General features: G+C 38.5%; 1 protein-coding gene across 7 annotated transcripts; it reads left to right on the top strand.

The window, feature by feature from the left end:
• The first annotated feature begins 1,018 nt into the window (after positions 1 to 1,018).
• On the top strand, positions 1,019 to 16,355 carry etf1b (eukaryotic translation termination factor 1b). 7 transcript variants are annotated; one of them, XR_010896198.1, is made up of 11 exons: positions 1,019 to 1,176; positions 1,521 to 1,629; positions 2,943 to 3,118; positions 3,350 to 3,489; positions 6,459 to 6,597; positions 6,690 to 6,880; positions 7,002 to 7,131; positions 7,271 to 7,441; positions 7,539 to 7,603; positions 10,567 to 10,658; positions 14,209 to 14,347. XR_010896198.1 is itself a non-coding variant. In XM_067398032.1 (11 exons), the coding sequence occupies exons 2-11, from the start codon at positions 1,544 to 1,546 to the stop codon at positions 14,970 to 14,972; spliced, it is 1,329 nt and encodes a 442-aa protein (XP_067254133.1). In that variant the 5' UTR covers positions 1,019 to 1,176; positions 1,521 to 1,543; the 3' UTR covers positions 14,973 to 16,355. The 7 variants fall into 7 exon arrangements, 6 of the variants coding, with proteins under 6 accessions (XP_067254133.1, XP_067254134.1, XP_067254137.1 ...); XM_067398032.1 differs by lacking the exon at positions 10,567 to 10,658 and adding an exon at positions 14,890 to 16,355 and having other exon boundaries at positions 14,209 to 14,356; XM_067398033.1 differs by lacking the exon at positions 10,567 to 10,658 and adding an exon at positions 14,890 to 16,355 and having other exon boundaries at positions 1,031 to 1,176; positions 1,524 to 1,629; positions 14,209 to 14,356.
• Positions 16,356 to 16,474: the final 119 nt, after the last annotated feature.

Below are 16,474 nucleotides of genomic sequence, written 5' to 3'. Positions count from 1 at the left end.
GAAGAGATGTCACTGCAAGAAGGAGGAGGAGTTATTTTGATTATAGATTATGAGGTCACTTGAATATTAACAATAATATTATTAATAATAATAAATAATGATGTGCACAGATAAATAATTTATAAAAGTACTGTAATCTTCCATAAGAAATTTCAAGTTTGATTTCATGATGAGGTTTTTGAAAAATCTAATTTCTCAGGAAAATAATGTCACAATGCAAATCTTAATGGTAGGCTTGTTTTTTATGTAAGATACAACATGAAAACAACAGGGCTATGTGTGGTAGTACTGAACATTATTATAATGTATTTTCAGTATAATACATTTCAATATATATATAATATAATATAAAAATAAAATTATGTTGAAAGTTACTGGTTGTACTTAATTTTTTTTATACAATAATTAATGAAAATCTATTTGTAAAATAATGTAACATTTTCTCAGGTTATTATTTAAATAAAGAAACAAGTTTTGCTGATTTTAAACAAGTAAAAAAATAACAATGTGCTTCCCACAAAGAGTCCGAAATCATATTTCAGTTACTTCAAAAGAAATTGGCAGCTATAATTTGTTCATAAAGAAAATTAAGCCCATTATTATTATTATATACGATTGTATTATTATTGTTGTTTTTGTGTCATTATTGTCATGACTGACAAGCAATTTTAAATTACAAAAAAAAAAATGCATTACAGTAATGAAGGAGGCTAAATGTTCATTATGGTAAGGAAGATAATGCGAAACAATAATGCAAAAATAACATCTGGGCTGCGCTTCTCAAAAGCAGCGCATTGGTGCCAAATTCTGCCAATGGTTCTACGATTTAGGCAAACTCAGCCCTGGATGTTTTCGTACGAAAACCACCCTCAAACACCTCGTTGTGTTCTGAATCTGATGAGACCCACAGTCATTGTTTCAACCTTTTTTGTTTGACATGAAAATCCTCCAATCACGCAGCTCCAACTACACCCCCATGCGTGGCGTTTTCAGGAAGTGATACTAAATGGAATTTCTGCCTTTCCCCACGTGAGCCTCCATCGAAGCACCACGCGCAGCAAGACCAAACCGGCTGCTAACGATAAGTATATCACGTCACTGGGAAACAGCGGCGAGCGAGCTCTGGACCACAAAATAACTGCCGTACGGACGCGGCGGAGCGGATCATTCTAGTCTGTGAGTAACGTTTACGCTGCAATAATGCCTGTTAGTAAAAACGCTGCGAGTAATTTAATCACGTGTTGAAGATAAAATAATTTTGAAAGGATGGTTTTGCACGAGCGGCGCGTGGCAGCAGGGATGTTCTCGGGCGCGAGAGGCCCGCGCGCAGGGCTGCGTTAGCCAGTTAGCGCATCAAACTTTGGTCGCTCTTTTTTCTTCCACCCACAATAAGCCTTCTTTTAATCAAGTAACAATTCTGTCTGATCTATTCAGATATCCTTGTGAATGATCCGCCTTTAAAATCTCTGATAATTCAAACACTTCGCGTTAGCAAGCTAAAGTTGGATTCTCTTTTTCAGCAGGTCCAGACAGCGCGAGGAAGATGGCGGACGACCCCAGCGCAGCGGACAGGAACGTGGAAATTTGGAAGATTAAGAAGTTGATCAAAAGCCTTGAGGCGGCTAGAGGGTGAGGCTCGCTTTGTCAGTTCCTCTATATTTGTATACAGGTGTTGAATGACAAACAACAACACCTCTGATGTGCGATTTGATTCGTTCTTTGGGGGGACCACATGCTAACCAGCTTGCTAACAGCTGTTGTAGAGAGCAGCATGGTGGACAGAGAACGACACCGCGCATTGTACAGCTCTTTATTTCCAAAATATTGCGAGTTGTATGATAAAGAGCGGGAAATGTTATATGTGGTGTCGTTTGAAATGTCAAGCACCTTCGGGACGACGCCTTTAAGCAGGCTGGTGGAGGTGACGTGTGTTTTATGGGAGAAACTGCTAAATAGCCTAGATGTTTTGGGATTTTGTGAAATAATAATAGTAATAATAATAATTATTATTATTATTTTTATTACTATTTAAATGTTGGATTGTATCATCACGGTGCTATATGTTGTTTTAGTTGTCTTAGTGTATTAATTCAACCAGTCGCCATGAGGAATTGAATGTTAAAGACATAACGTTAGTTTAAACCAAAAATTAAATTTCTGTCATTTACTCACCTATTAAGCCGCTATGACTTTATTTCCATGTATATAAAAATACATCAAATATAAAAAGGTCTTACAAAATGTTAAGTGCCAGTCACCATTAGTTTTGTTCCATTGTTTTTACAGTGAAAGTGAATTTCAGTTCTCAGCTGTCAGTTGAATGACAGCCTTTTTTTTTTTTTTTTTTTTACAACATGAATAAATTAAGAGGTGAGCTACCCGTTTAATGCTCACTCAAATGTACTGAATATAACTTGACAAATATACTCCTAAACAGTTTAGATTGTCAAAGTGTCAAGTTAGCATGATGCTTATACACTACTGTTCAAAGGAACATTAAATTGATCAAATGTGACAGTAAAGATATTTATAATGTTTCAGAAGATTTCTATTTTAAATAAAGGCTGTTCTTTTGAGCTTTCTATTAAACTAATTCTGGGGGGGGGGGGGTGCATTGTTTCCACAAAAATATGCAGCACTGCAACTGTTTTCAACATTGATGATAATAATAAGAAATGTTTCTTCAGCAGCAAAGCAGCATATTAGAATGATTTCTGAAGGATCATGTGACACTGAAGACTGGAGTAGTGATGCTGAAAATTCAGCTTTGCCATCACAGGAATAAATTACATTTATAAGTATATTCACATAAAAAAACACTTATTTTAAATTGGAATATTTCACAATGTTAACAAAACAAATCTTACTGACCTCAAACTTTTGAACGGTACTGTATGTTCAAGAAAAGGTCTCAGACTGTTATATATTCGCTTCTTCCTCAGAAATGGCACCAGTATGATATCCCTCATCATCCCACCTAAGGATCAGATCTCGCGTGTTGCGAAGATGTTGGCCGATGAGTTTGGCACTGCTTCGAACATCAAGAGCAGAGTCAACAGACTGTCTGTGCTGGGAGCCATTACCTCTGTACAGCAGAGACTCAAACTCTACAACAAAGGTAAATATGTGGGTTTATTTTCATCTAAGAGCCATTTAACTTCTCAGATGATGGAATTTAATTGTACCCAGCATATTTAAGTTTTCCAAAATGGTGCAGTTAAAACATAATCTGGCAGTTGATATACATTTGCTGTGTATGTGTGGGTATGATAGAGCGTGGCCCCTGATTTAATCTTTTAGGTGTGGTCTCTCCTGATCCCTTCTCACGAGTTTGCCGTTTATCTTGCAGTGCCTCCTAATGGCCTGGTTGTGTATTGTGGCACCATTGTGACAGAGGAAGGCAAAGAGAAGAAAGTAAACATTGATTTTGAGCCTTTTAAACCAATCAACACATCCTTGTATTTATGTGACAACAAGTTCCATACTGAGGTATATCTATCTATCTATCTATCTATCTATCTATCTATCTATCTATCTATCTATCTATCTATCTATCTATCTCATTTACACTTGGCATTAACATGTGACCTGTATCTGGGTATTATCCACATACTCTGAAAAGACGAGTGTAAAAGTGTTTGTGATCGGAATGTTATTTGACCTGTGTTTCCTGTTACCGAGGTAGTCGAGGATGCGTTGTGATCAGATCTCAGTGTAATGTAAATGAAATCTAGCCATCGTATCTGCATTTACAGGTTGAAGTCATATGAACCGCTGCATGTAGCTAGGTATTTTTGCGAGACAGTCGAGGACAGAGTAGAATTTACATTGTCTGTAAAGGATGCACAATCTTCGCACCACATCTGGCAACGATTTCAGACCCATGTGTCCTTTTACCATTTTGATCGTGGCATCTATGCAATGTAGGCCTATTATTATTTGCAGCCTCCTCATTTTACGAGATTTGAAACTTGTAGCCCGCCACTGCAAATAGTTTTTAAAAGAATCCCCACCACTTTGCACCAGGACTATTTTTCCATTACAGGCTTATTTTAAATATTGTGTGGGAAACCGAGATCTGATCAGTTATCCGGATACCAGTGGTGGACAGTATGTATTTTTACTTTGTTACTGTACGTTCTTCAAGTTTCTGTACTTTATCTGAGTATCTTTATACTAGAAAGCTTTTACTTCACTACATTCCAAAGCAGCATAACTTACTTTTTACTCCTACATTTTGTTATTTTGAACTGAAGAAATCGTCACCTGCTCAGATGCTGTAGCAGTGTCTGATTCATGAACGAAGATTCTTTTCAGTTGACCTGTTAGATCAATTTTGGACCAATATGATTTCTTCTGTTCTCAAGTCAAAAACTCACTGATTCAAATGATTCAGTCAGAGTCGCCAGTTAGCGATTCACTGAATTCACAAGTTTGGCTCAAGGCACTTTTCCACAGTGTTGTATGACTCGGCTCACTTTACTTGGGCTCGGTTTGCTTTTCCATTGCAGTTTAGTACCGCTTCAAAGTGGGTGGGATAGAGACTGATTGTTATAGTTGCGCTGCCTGCCACCTCGTCCACTGACCACAATATAGCCTTTTTTTTTTTTTTTTTTCAATTTGCATTTGACGGTTGATTTAAAGCAAGTCGTTTAAATAAAGTTGTGCAAACAAATGGTACTGTGGTGGCTGTTTGTGACTATTTAAAGGGAATATTCACACAAAAATGAAAATTACCCCATAATTTACAAACTTAAGCTATTCTAGGTGTATATGGCTTTCTTCTTTCAGCCAAACACAGAGTTATATTAAAAATATCCTGGCTCTTCCAAGCTTTATAATGGGAGTGATTGAAGGATGAGATTTTGAAACCCAAAATGTGCGTCCATCAATCATAAAATGTACTTCACGCGGCTCTAGGGGTTTAATAAAGGCCTTCTAAAGTGAATCGCTGTGTTTGTGTAAGACAAATATGCTTAGTTAAGTATTTATAAAGTAAAAATAACGAGATTCTAGCGCAACAGGCATACGCATTTGATTTACGTCTAAAAGTGTTAACTTCCGCGACGCGTAGTACACACTAGCCACGTTTCCACTGCTGGGCCAAAGGCGGGCATGCTAGTGCGTGCCAGGGCTGGTCGCGTTTCCAGTGTCACTTCCGGGGGTTGATCGTGCCTCTTCGGTGCTTCCTCGGTGCCAAAGGCACAGGTTTTTCGGCCCGCCGAAAACCTTGGTCCAAAGCGGGCCAGCTGGGGCTTGAGGCTCGGTCGAGGTGAAAGGCGGAGCTAATCATAGTCGGGTGATGGTTAACACGCTGAAATGGGTTGGGTTGGGTTGGGTTGTGTGACGTTTGATCAAGGGAGGTGTGTTTAAGGGCGGTTTTTAGATCATCGCTGCGGAGCTAGTGGACCGACAGTGGAAACGCAACTTGATTTTTGCCTCGGTGCCTAAGGTCTGTGGCCATAGGCCCAGCCCCGCACGCTGTTAGCCCTGGCTCGCACTGGCCCGACAGTGGAAAAGCAGCTAATGTCATGAGGTTCTACACTACGTCATGACGTACTACGTTGTGTCCTACGTTATAATGCGTAGTACGTCATGTCATTGTGTACTATGTCATGGAAGTTGATGCTTTTTAGGTGTAGGTTGAATGCCTATGGCTGCCACACCGGAAGCTCGTTATTTTACTTTAGAAGGCCTTTATTAACCCCCTGGAGCTGCGTGGAGTGCGTTTTATGATTGATGGATGCACTTTTTTAGGCTTTAAAATCTCATCCTTCAATCACTCCCATTATAAAGCTTGGGTGAGCCAGGATATTTTTAATATAACTCTTGTGTTGAAAGAAGAGTCCTATACACCTAGGATGGCTTGAGGGTGAGTAAATTATGGGGTAATTTTCATTTTTGTGTGAACTATCAGGTTTGGTGTCTTGTTGCAAATCCAGTGATGCTGGTAGTGACGATTCTCTCTGACCCATCAGTGATCTGCAGTGTTTACATGTGACATTTTAGTATCAGTACGGCTCACTTGGAACCTCAAGTGAGGTGGTTCTAAAGTACTAGGTACTGTACACTTTGGAAAAACCCCCAAAAGTGAGCTGTACCATGCAGTGGAAAAGCGCCAAAAATGAGCTAAGAATGGGAGATTCTTGTGCACCTGCGACTGATGGCACGAAAAGTTACGAATGCTGATTTTTAGGAATTATTGTAAATGAATCACATTTAGGTCATGACTGTCAGTTGTCAGTCTGCTATAAAAGGGTGAGCTTTTTAAGCCAATGGAAATGCTTAATGAGGATGTGGTTTTATTGGCCGTGTCCTGAATGGCTGATTGACTTTTTTGGATCACTGTGATCACATGTTAAGTCCAAGTGTAAACTCTGTCTATCTGTCCATCTATGCATCTATCTATCTATCTGGTAAAACCTTGTAACGGCTATTATAATTTTGTATGTTCACAGGCTCTAACAGCTCTGCTGTCAGACGACAGCAAGTTTGGCTTCATTGTGATTGATGGTAGTGGTGCCCTGTTTGGGACTTTACAAGGCAACACAAGGGAGGTGCTGCACAAATTTACTGTGGACCTGCCCAAAAAGCACGGTAAACATGTCTTCAAATCGCTTGCTGTGACTCTTTTTGTTCTTTTATAGGACTTTTAATTCACACACTTGTTTCCTCTGACGTTTCTCTAGGTAGAGGAGGACAGTCCGCTCTTCGATTTGCACGTTTGAGAATGGAGAAGAGACATAACTATGTGCGTAAAGTAGCGGAGACAGCTGTGCAACTCTTCGTGTCCAATGACAAGGTCAATGTGGCAGGACTGGTTCTCGCCGGATCGGCTGACTTTAAGACTGAGCTCAGCCAGTCAGACATGTTTGATCCAGTATGTTGTCTTACCATCAACCGATTAGCAAACTTTTTGGTTCTTTTCTGACTTTGGTTTTTCTGTGCATTTAATTCAGATTTTTGGTTCTTTTCTGACTTTGGTTCTTCTGTGCATTTAGAGGTTACAAGCGAAGGTTCTGAAGCTGGTTGACATATCATATGGAGGAGAGAACGGTTTCAACCAGGCCATTGAGCTCTCAGCGGAAGTGCTGTCCAATGTCAAGTTCATCCAAGAAAAGAAACTAATAGGTAGTTAATCCAAGAAGCATTTACAGGCTTGATCAAGGTGATAGACATGCAGGGAACTTTTTTTTAGGCCTAAAACACTGGGCTTTCAGTATTTTTATGGTGCTTTTTTTCTTGTGTAGTGACTTGTCTCTGATTTCAGGCCGATATTTTGATGAGATCAGTCAGGACACAGGGAAGTATTGTTTTGGAGTGGAAGACACACTTAAAGCGCTGGAGATGGGAGCGGTGGAGATTCTTATAGTTTATGAGAACCTGGACACTATGCGTTATGTCCTACGTTGTCATGGAGAAAATACTACACCAGAAAATGGTATGCACACCCTCACTCTTGTACGTGCAATTGCACAATATTTGCAAAATATAAAAGGATTCCTTTCTCATTTTAATTTCAATGCTTTTTTTATCAGATGAAAAGATACTCTATCTGACACCAGAACAGGAGAAGGACAAGTCTCATTTCACTGACAAAGAGGTAAGTAAAACCATGTCAACTAAAATTCAGATTATTGATTGTATATGATTTTCTTATTTATTATAAAAAGTAGTGCAGATGTTCCAATGGCTGGAACACTTCCCCTGAGTGACTTTGTGGAGTTATAGGGCCATACTTAAGCAAACATTGATGATCTCATGGCCTGAAATGAGACCAGCAGTCTCATTTCAGGCTATGAGATAGGGTATCATCAGCCCATTCGTACAAAGTGCATTGCAGTTCTGTTTTGATTGATTAGGATTATGCATTGCAGGTCCTTAAGTTTGAGACTACAATGAATACGTAGGATTCAAAATCTTAATTTTAGATCTCCATTTCTTAAGCAAATTTGTGACGTCTGACCATGTTAACTCAAATGGCCAGATGTTCTTGGATCTCTTTGGATCATTGTCAAGTCATGATGAAGAACATGACCTTCAGGTTTCACACAAACATGTGGAGCTCGTGCGGCGCATTAAAGCAAAAGATTGAAGTGCTACACTTAAAAATAAAGGTTCCAAAGGTTTTATCGTTGAGGTGTTTCTGGTGGGCGTTTAAGGTGCGTAATTCCAGAGATTTATGAGATGAAACTTGAAACTACTTGCAAAAGAATATGGTTTGTAGGGCTGGGATAATAAATTGATGCGTTGTGATTCATGGATTGATTCTGAGATTTTCAGAATGCATCGCGATTCTCTCTCAAATGGATTTTGGGCTTAGTTTTTAACAGCAGATGGCGCTCTAGGCTAATTTTTAACAGCACGCTCAAATGCTCACAAAGAAAAGCACTGAAGAGCGTTTGTGCGTTCAGCTGAGTCTGAAAATGTACTTGTACCTCAAAATGCTTTTATGACTCAATTACTTCACAGCAAATGTTCCAAATGCGTTTGTCCATTTGTCAGAAGTGCAAATTTGCGGATCGTGCATCAGAAATAGAAGGCAACATCTGTTTGCTGTCGGCGAATTGGCACATGTCCAGTGTAGACAGTAGGGCTGTGTATCACCAACAATGTCACGATACGATACGCATCATGATACTAAAGCCACGATACGATACGTATCACGATATGGTTCAATTTAGAATTTAAATTTCTTTTGAGCAGAGTTTAGTAACAGTAATATGTTTATTGAATAACCAGTGTTATGACAGTCATGATAACTGAAAAAAACTTTTGTTTTTGTCATTAAAAAAAAACAATGATTTAAATTAAATATAAAAAAAAGTCACAAAAAAGCTTCTTTTAAAAGCTTGCTTTTAAAGTCACTCCCTCAGTAACGTAACTGAATTGAAAATTATAGTGACACTGAAGCATATCAACAAAGCTCAATGACTAATTTCACTTGCAACAGTAAGTTGACTGTAAGAAAACTAAGTTAGTTAATTATAATCGGCTATAATATTATAATAATGTCTATACTGCCTGTTTTTTTTTTTTTTTCATCTGTAAAAATGATTTTTTTTTTTTTTGGATATCAACTAAAAATATGTTCAAGAACAACATACGTTTTTATTAACGTGGTCTACAAAATATGCGCTACATGAGTTTACAAAACACACTAACAATAAGGTTCATTTATTAAACATCAGATAACATGAACCAACCATGAGCAATACATTTGTTACTGTATTAGTTTACACATACTAATTAAATGCGCAGGTCTCCTCTCGTGCGTCCTCCCCACTGGACGAGGCCAATATCACTTTCGTTTCGCTTTCAGATATCTCTATTATATATGCCATCACTGCTTTTAACTTTCTAGATGTAATTACCAAAATCAAAACAGTCCATAAACTATATCCTCACGAAAACGTCAGTCAAGCCAGCTCGCGCCTCAACCTGAGAGATCAGCCTTCAAATTTCTCGGTTTCTGAATGGACGGTTTGGCTTGATTGATAAATGCCAACCTTCAGCCAGGATTTATATACCATCGACCTGTCCTAAAACGTTAGCACGCTTTGATCGATGATTTGGAGATCGCGTGTTTCTCCGTTCGAGAGTGTCACATGGCGTCACGTGATTGGCGAGATTTAAAAGCAAGACAGACACGATACGCAGCTGCTGTATCGATACGCGCATCGTCAGGAGTTCATGACGATGTATCGTTGTATCGATATTCTGAGCACAGCCCTAGTAGACAGAATCACTGATTATAATGGGTTCTGATATTCGCATCAGATATAGACCCCTTAAAAGTTTGTAAACATTTCAACATTTTCTGGTGGGCCGGGCTTAGCTTGAGGGGAAAAAAAGAGACTCTGGACTCAATGTTGACAAGCATTTATTAAACATAGATGCAGAAGAAGGTTCAGAACTGTCCGGATATGTACACTCACTGACTCTGCGGGACCGTGACAGCTATTTTTGTAAATTAACTTAAGTTGTGGATATTTCCTAGACAACATATGAATTACTTTTGGGTGGTTTGGGGAATTTTGTCAAGGCTTATTGTCTAATGTAACCTAACGCAGGGTTAATTATGATTATGGCTAGCAATGTGGATTATTTTAAGAGACCATTCAAAGAATGGCACACACATCTATGGCACACACATCTATCGCTGTATGTTTGTTTAACATTTAAGCTAGCTTGTGTGCTGAAAGTTGGTGACTTTTCACCTATAAAACAGAAACTTGATGATTTGTACTAGATAAAACCAACACACCATTACATATGCATTGATTATTTTACCTGATATGAAGTGTGCACTGCTAACACAAGTATTATTTCTGATCGTCTCCGTCCAGTCTGTATGCCGTATTGCATTCAACCACAATTATCTTTTTGATTTCTGTGAAGGAATGTCTGCCGGGATCTAGTGGATCTAACTAACTTTAGTTTTGAACCAAAAGTCCTGGTCCTTCTATTCTGGCAGCCAAAAACACAACAAGACGACATTTTAAAGTCAAAACCTCAAACTTTTAGCGTGCCGGCTATGAGTTCTTATTTATGTTTTGCCTCCAGCTAGAGCGGTGACTTCACAGTGACGTAGGCGATTAAGGGGTCTATAGAGTGGTGTAAACCTGCCAGTTTACACCAATGCCACTAGAACCAAGGTTGTATCATTTTCATTGCAATGGCTATTATACTTCAGTGTTTTTGTCAGTTTTCTGCTGCCAAACTTCCAGTGAAAACAAGCGTCTAGCATTCAGATAACATGCTTTTTCTTGTTTTCCAAAGGGAAAATTAATATGAATGTTTCTTGTTTGCTGATTTGGTGCTGTTATACACAATTAAAGTTTCATTGCCAAATTTCTAAAGTTTTTATTTAACTCTTATAAATATTATTTCTATTCACGTAGCTTTTTTTGCTCCTTGGAAGCTAATAATAATGATATTTGAACTATTTAGTCAAATCAAATCTGTTAGGTGGCATTCAGTGACATTCTTTTAAAATGATATATAGGTGAATCATAGTAGTAATAATATGAATAATATACAGCAAAATATATATTATAAATGTATAACACCACAGATGTGGTGTTATAGCGGCAACAGCATTTGTTTGATCAAAATATAGTAAAAACAGCGGCACAGGCAATAATGTCAGCCGCGCGTTCTCGCTCTCTTCTCTCCGACGTAGAAGTGACACACACCCGTCTCGTCTCTCTCACTCGTCTCGTTGACTCCAGTTAAATTGTGCTTGTATTGTGCATTATTTTAGTCGTTCCTGCAGGTTTTGCGCTCGCACCACTGATCTATATTAGTGGAGCGCACAAGCCGCACTCAGTCTCAAACAGCTTGTGAGTCACAAGTACCAAAATGAGAGGTTTACTGCGCTTAAACGGTCAAACACATACAACATTATGTCAAAATGCCAGTCTTGGTGAGTACCAGTTAAACACCGTCAGCTTTGGAACGTGAAATAGTTGAGAAGAACACGTTATGTAATATTGTATTGGGTCTGTGCATAAACTCTTATAGTGACAGCAGTAGTCCAATATTCCTGCTGCTGTCTGTCATGTTAATCAAAGAACAAAAGACAAAGAAAATCACATTCTGCTTTTGACTGAATACGTTTTATAACTTTAATGGTAAGCATTAATCTGTATTTAATTTTTACAATGAAGTCTACAGAAATTAATCAAATGTAAAACACTGGATGTTTTTTTACATTTGATTACTTAGATTTCTCTAGTATTTCTTACCTGTATAAACCTACTTAACCTGGAAAAACTTAGTTTCATAGCTCTTTTATTCTATTGCATTTTTTTTTTTTTGCTGTTGCTTGCTATTTTTATTTTTATTTTATTACTGACTTTTTACTTGTTTTGTTTTTTTTATGAAAAAACTTTGCATTGAAAAAAAGTAGATTTTTGTTTGTGTAAGCTGTCAATTTTAGTTCTTAGAAAGAAAATCGAAATTGGCAAAAATTGGTATCAGCAGATCACACTAACAAAAAGAAAATTGCAATCAGTGCAACTTTATTTTATTACTAGCTGAAAATTGATAATCAAGAATATTCAGGGAAGACTATATTTGTTGGGGGCAGTAAGGGACCTAGATAATGGGTAGGGGGCGCTGACCCAAAAGAGATTGAGAACTGCTGCAATAGATGAACCATTTTGGGTTCCCTAAAGACCCTTTCTGTGAACAGTTCTTAAAGGGTTAGTTCACACAAAAATGAAAATGTCATTTATTACTCACCGTCATGTCGTTCTACACCCGTAAGACCTTCGTTCTTCTTTGGAACACCACAAATTAATAGCCTGGGTGCCAGCCCAAACCACGCCCACAACATTTTTTGGCCGGGAAGTTCGGTCTGGACTCGATCCATTGTGGAGTAATTATGCTCGGCTCCCAGAAGGCCGAGCCAATCAAATTGCCAGGGCGGGCTTTAATTGATGATTGACAGGCTATCTGCGGTTACGTAACCACCCACGTCATCAAAGAGCGCTTGGATTGAATTGGTTTTCACCAACGATGACTGCAGCTGGAGAAGTAAGATGTTTAGATTCCGCTATCATGTCTGTAATAAAAGAAATCGACAGTGCATTAATTTTAAAAGACGAACAAAGAACCGCAATCAAGGCATTTGTCGATGGGAAAGATGTTTGCCGTCCTTCCAACGGGATTCGGCAAAAGTTTAAGTACAAGTTCAACATACGTCACTTACTGCGTTGCTCTGATTGGTTGTAGGTCTATCCAATTGAGTGCAGAGTTTTTTTTTTTGTTTTTTTTACTGGTTCGGTTAAGACACGCCCCATAATTCAAGTGCAATGGAGCAGTATCAGACTCACATTCTGCCTAGAATGAGTATGACGAAGTCAGGCTAACAAATTAAGATATTGTTGATGAAATCCGAAGGCTCAGTGAGGCCTCTAAAGAAAGCAAAGCCATTGAAACTGTCAAGATCCATAAAGGTACTAAAAACATATTTGAAACAGTTCATGTGAGTTCAGTGGTTCTATCTTATTATAAAGCGACAAGAATACTTTTTGTGCACCAAAAAAAAAAAAAAAAAAAAATTAACGACTTTTCAACTATATAGTGATGGGCCAATTTTCAAAACACTGCTTCATGAAGCTTTTGAGCTTTATGTATCTTTTGTTTCGAATTAGTGATTGGGATCTCCTATTAAACGACTAAACTGCTGAAATCACCTGACTTTGGCGCTCCTTTTAAAGAGATAGTTCACCCAAAAATTAAACTTGTCATTTACTCACACTCAAGTTGTTCCAAACCTATGTACATGTCTTTGTTCTGCTGAACACAAAGAAAGATATTTGGATGAATGTCAGTAACCAAACAGATCTCATCCCCCATTGACTACCATAGTATTTATTTTTCCTACTATGGTAGTCAATGGGGGATGAGATCTGTTTGGTTACTGACATTCTTACAAATATATTTCTTTGTGTTCAGCAGAGACATTTATATAGGTTTGGAACAACCCGATTGTGAGTAAATGATGACACAATTTTCATTTTGGGTGAACTATCACTTTAAAAAACAAAAAACAAAAACAAAAAAAACGTTTAAATGGTAATTTCAAGGCATAGAACATTTTTGGAAAAAATAAACCCAGAAAGTTTTGGAAAAGTCGTGGAAGTTTGTTTCAGAAATATCTGTATGAAAAATGTTTAATCGGGGCCTGAATGATTGTGAATAATGCAGTGTTTTACTCATTCCTGCAGGTTTCATGCTTATAATGTGGGAAATTACCACAAATATCTATTCACTACAAAATGTAGTTTAGATGAGTAGATGAATCCACACAGAAAATCAGATCAAATCAGTAATTTGAAAACCGCTTGAATGATTTAGCCAAATGGCTTCACTTCAGCACATCATGTCTGCACTACAAGCATGCTGCGATACAAGACATTAGCTTGCATTTCAGGACAGTTAATAAAATTGTGACATGCCCAATTGACCAATGTTGCATAGTCACAAAACTTCATCATTGCACTTTTTTTAAAAGTCTTGCCAATGTAAACGTATACGTAAACAGAAAGAAAACATGTATCAGTGTTGGATGCGTGCATTCACCATATGCACACTTGGTTGTACTGATCACTTGTTCCTTTTGTGTTATATTTACTTTGCACTATAACCAATGTGTGATGTATAATGCTAACAGTACCGTATATATGTTTGTTTTAGACGGGTCAGGAGCATGAGCTGATCGAGAGCATGCCACTGCTTGAGTGGTTCGCCAATAACTACAAGAAGTTTGGGGCCACGCTGGAAATTGTTACAGACAAAAGCCAGGAGGGCTCGCAGTTTGTGAAAGGCTTCGGAGGCATTGGTGGTAAGTAGTCTCCACATATTAGAATTTGTTAGGAAATTGAAAAATATATCAATACAGTGTTTCCCACAGGATTTTTATGTAATTATGGTGGATGGACTTTGGTGCCTCTAGGGGGGTCCGGGGGTGCATTCCATTTTAAAAATTGTTTACATTTTAAAGTTAAATTCTTCAATCTGGAGCACATTGAGAGTTAAAAATTTAGAGCTCCAACCCATATTCATTGTGAAAATGTACGCACTTCTCTTTGAGCATCGCAAACAGACATTCTTTTTTGCGATTTGATAAGGACACAAAGCCTTATCTCTCTTTCAGTTTTAGTTTGCTTGACAGCAATGGCACAAAACATGACATTAAAGACCTTTTATGTTATTATGAGAAGATTAAATATATTTTTGGGCCGCCACAGTATAAGTAATGAATGGGAAGCACTGAAATCTATTTGTGGTGGTCAACATTGATATTGTGGAGGGCCGCCACAAATAAATCAATGTATGGGAAACATTGCAATAATATAATTGTTCTTTTTCTTTCAGGAATCTTGAGGTACCGGGTGGATTTCCAAGGCATGGAGTACCAGGGAGATGATGATGAGTTCTTTGATTTAGATGACTACTAGGTAGTCGGGACTGACACACAATTCAAATATAAGATTCCCCTACCCCCCCCCCTTCACCTACCCCGCAAACGGCAGGGGAGCGAAGGAGATCGAATCAGCAGGAGGGAGGATAAGAATTTGAGAAGATGGCGGATGGTCTGCGTGTCCCTGGCTTTAGAATACAGCGACTCCATCTCTGGACTGGAAGAGGCAGAGTTTTCTCCTCTCCACTAATTAGCAGGTCATCGCAACAGCATGGCCATGGCTCGTCTGCCTGTCCTGCCTCAGCTCTTCACAAAACACTCTAGGCTTTCAGATCTACTTTTTCTTCCCTTCTAATCTCACTCCTTTCTTCCTTTTGCCTCTCCTTTTATAATGGCATCTGCTGCTGTTGTATTTTATTCAAAATGTATTATATTTTCTCTTATTCAGTGTATGAAGAAAGCAGTAGCAAACTATTAGAGCAGTACTGCTTACCTAGCCACCTCAAGCCCATTGCCAGGCCTGCGTTTTAATTTCCTGGTTAGCCCAGACTTGATTTGTTGCCTTGTTTCTGCTGTAAACCAGTGTGGTGGTGATGCACTCTGAGCCAGCGGTACACCCTGCTCCTCCCATCGCATTGTGCCCACGTTGAGGCGTGTCTAGCTCTCAAATGGACCATATTAGTAACTGGACCCATCCCTCCATGAAGACCGAGAACCATCTTTTACAGTACATTTCCCTCACTTGTTTTCCTCAGCCCCCAGGAGATGCTACTTCTCGAAATAAACTATATATGAGTGCCTGAATTTTGCAGTTTGTGAGATGTGAGCACAGTGTACCAGCATCTGGACCCTAACTTCAGCCTCCTGCTGTTTCCGAACATAAAATCTTAGCTCAAGCCTTCAGCACTCATTGGTATACTGCGGCTTTACCGGCAGAACACATGCATGGGAATGTCCTTACGGACCGATTATGGGGTGGGGGGTTACTGTGTTAACTGTGATGTGTGAGTGAGTATATGTCAGTTCGGCTGTTTAATTCCCTTTTAGAAGTCACATCCCTGAGCCTGTGACCTGCCACAGACTACAAGCCTCTAATTTCTTTCCATTTTGTCCAGTCATATTTTATTAGCAGATTGGTTTTTAGAAAGACAAGCTGCAAATCCAATGACATTTTGGACCTTTAACAATTATGGCATGATTGGTGGTCTGGCGCCTACTAAAACGAACAGATAACCTGATAATGTAAAAGGTGAAAAAAAAAAAAGGAAAAAAAAAATCCAAAACATGGGCCCACAATATTTTAGCAGATATTATGTTGTATATTTTCTCATTTTCTTTGATCCATCACTATTTTGTATAAATCATTTGTTACATCTGGACAGACATTAAACGTTCTCATTGTTTGCAAATTGCACTTATAGCTTGTTTATTTTGCAAAGCTATTTTATCTTGATTCTGAGTTTTATAGGTTCAAAGTTTGAAAAGGATGATTTCGCCTGCCAAGTTAACACATGCAGGTTGAGGAGAAAGTCTTTTAGT

Source organism: Chanodichthys erythropterus, chromosome 10 (genome assembly GCF_024489055.1).
Source record: "Chanodichthys erythropterus isolate Z2021 chromosome 10, ASM2448905v1, whole genome shotgun sequence".
Lineage (NCBI taxonomy): Eukaryota > Metazoa > Chordata > Actinopteri > Cypriniformes > Xenocyprididae > Chanodichthys > Chanodichthys erythropterus.
Note: the sequence above shows the minus strand (reverse complement) of the source record. Positions and strands in the feature narration are given on the sequence as shown.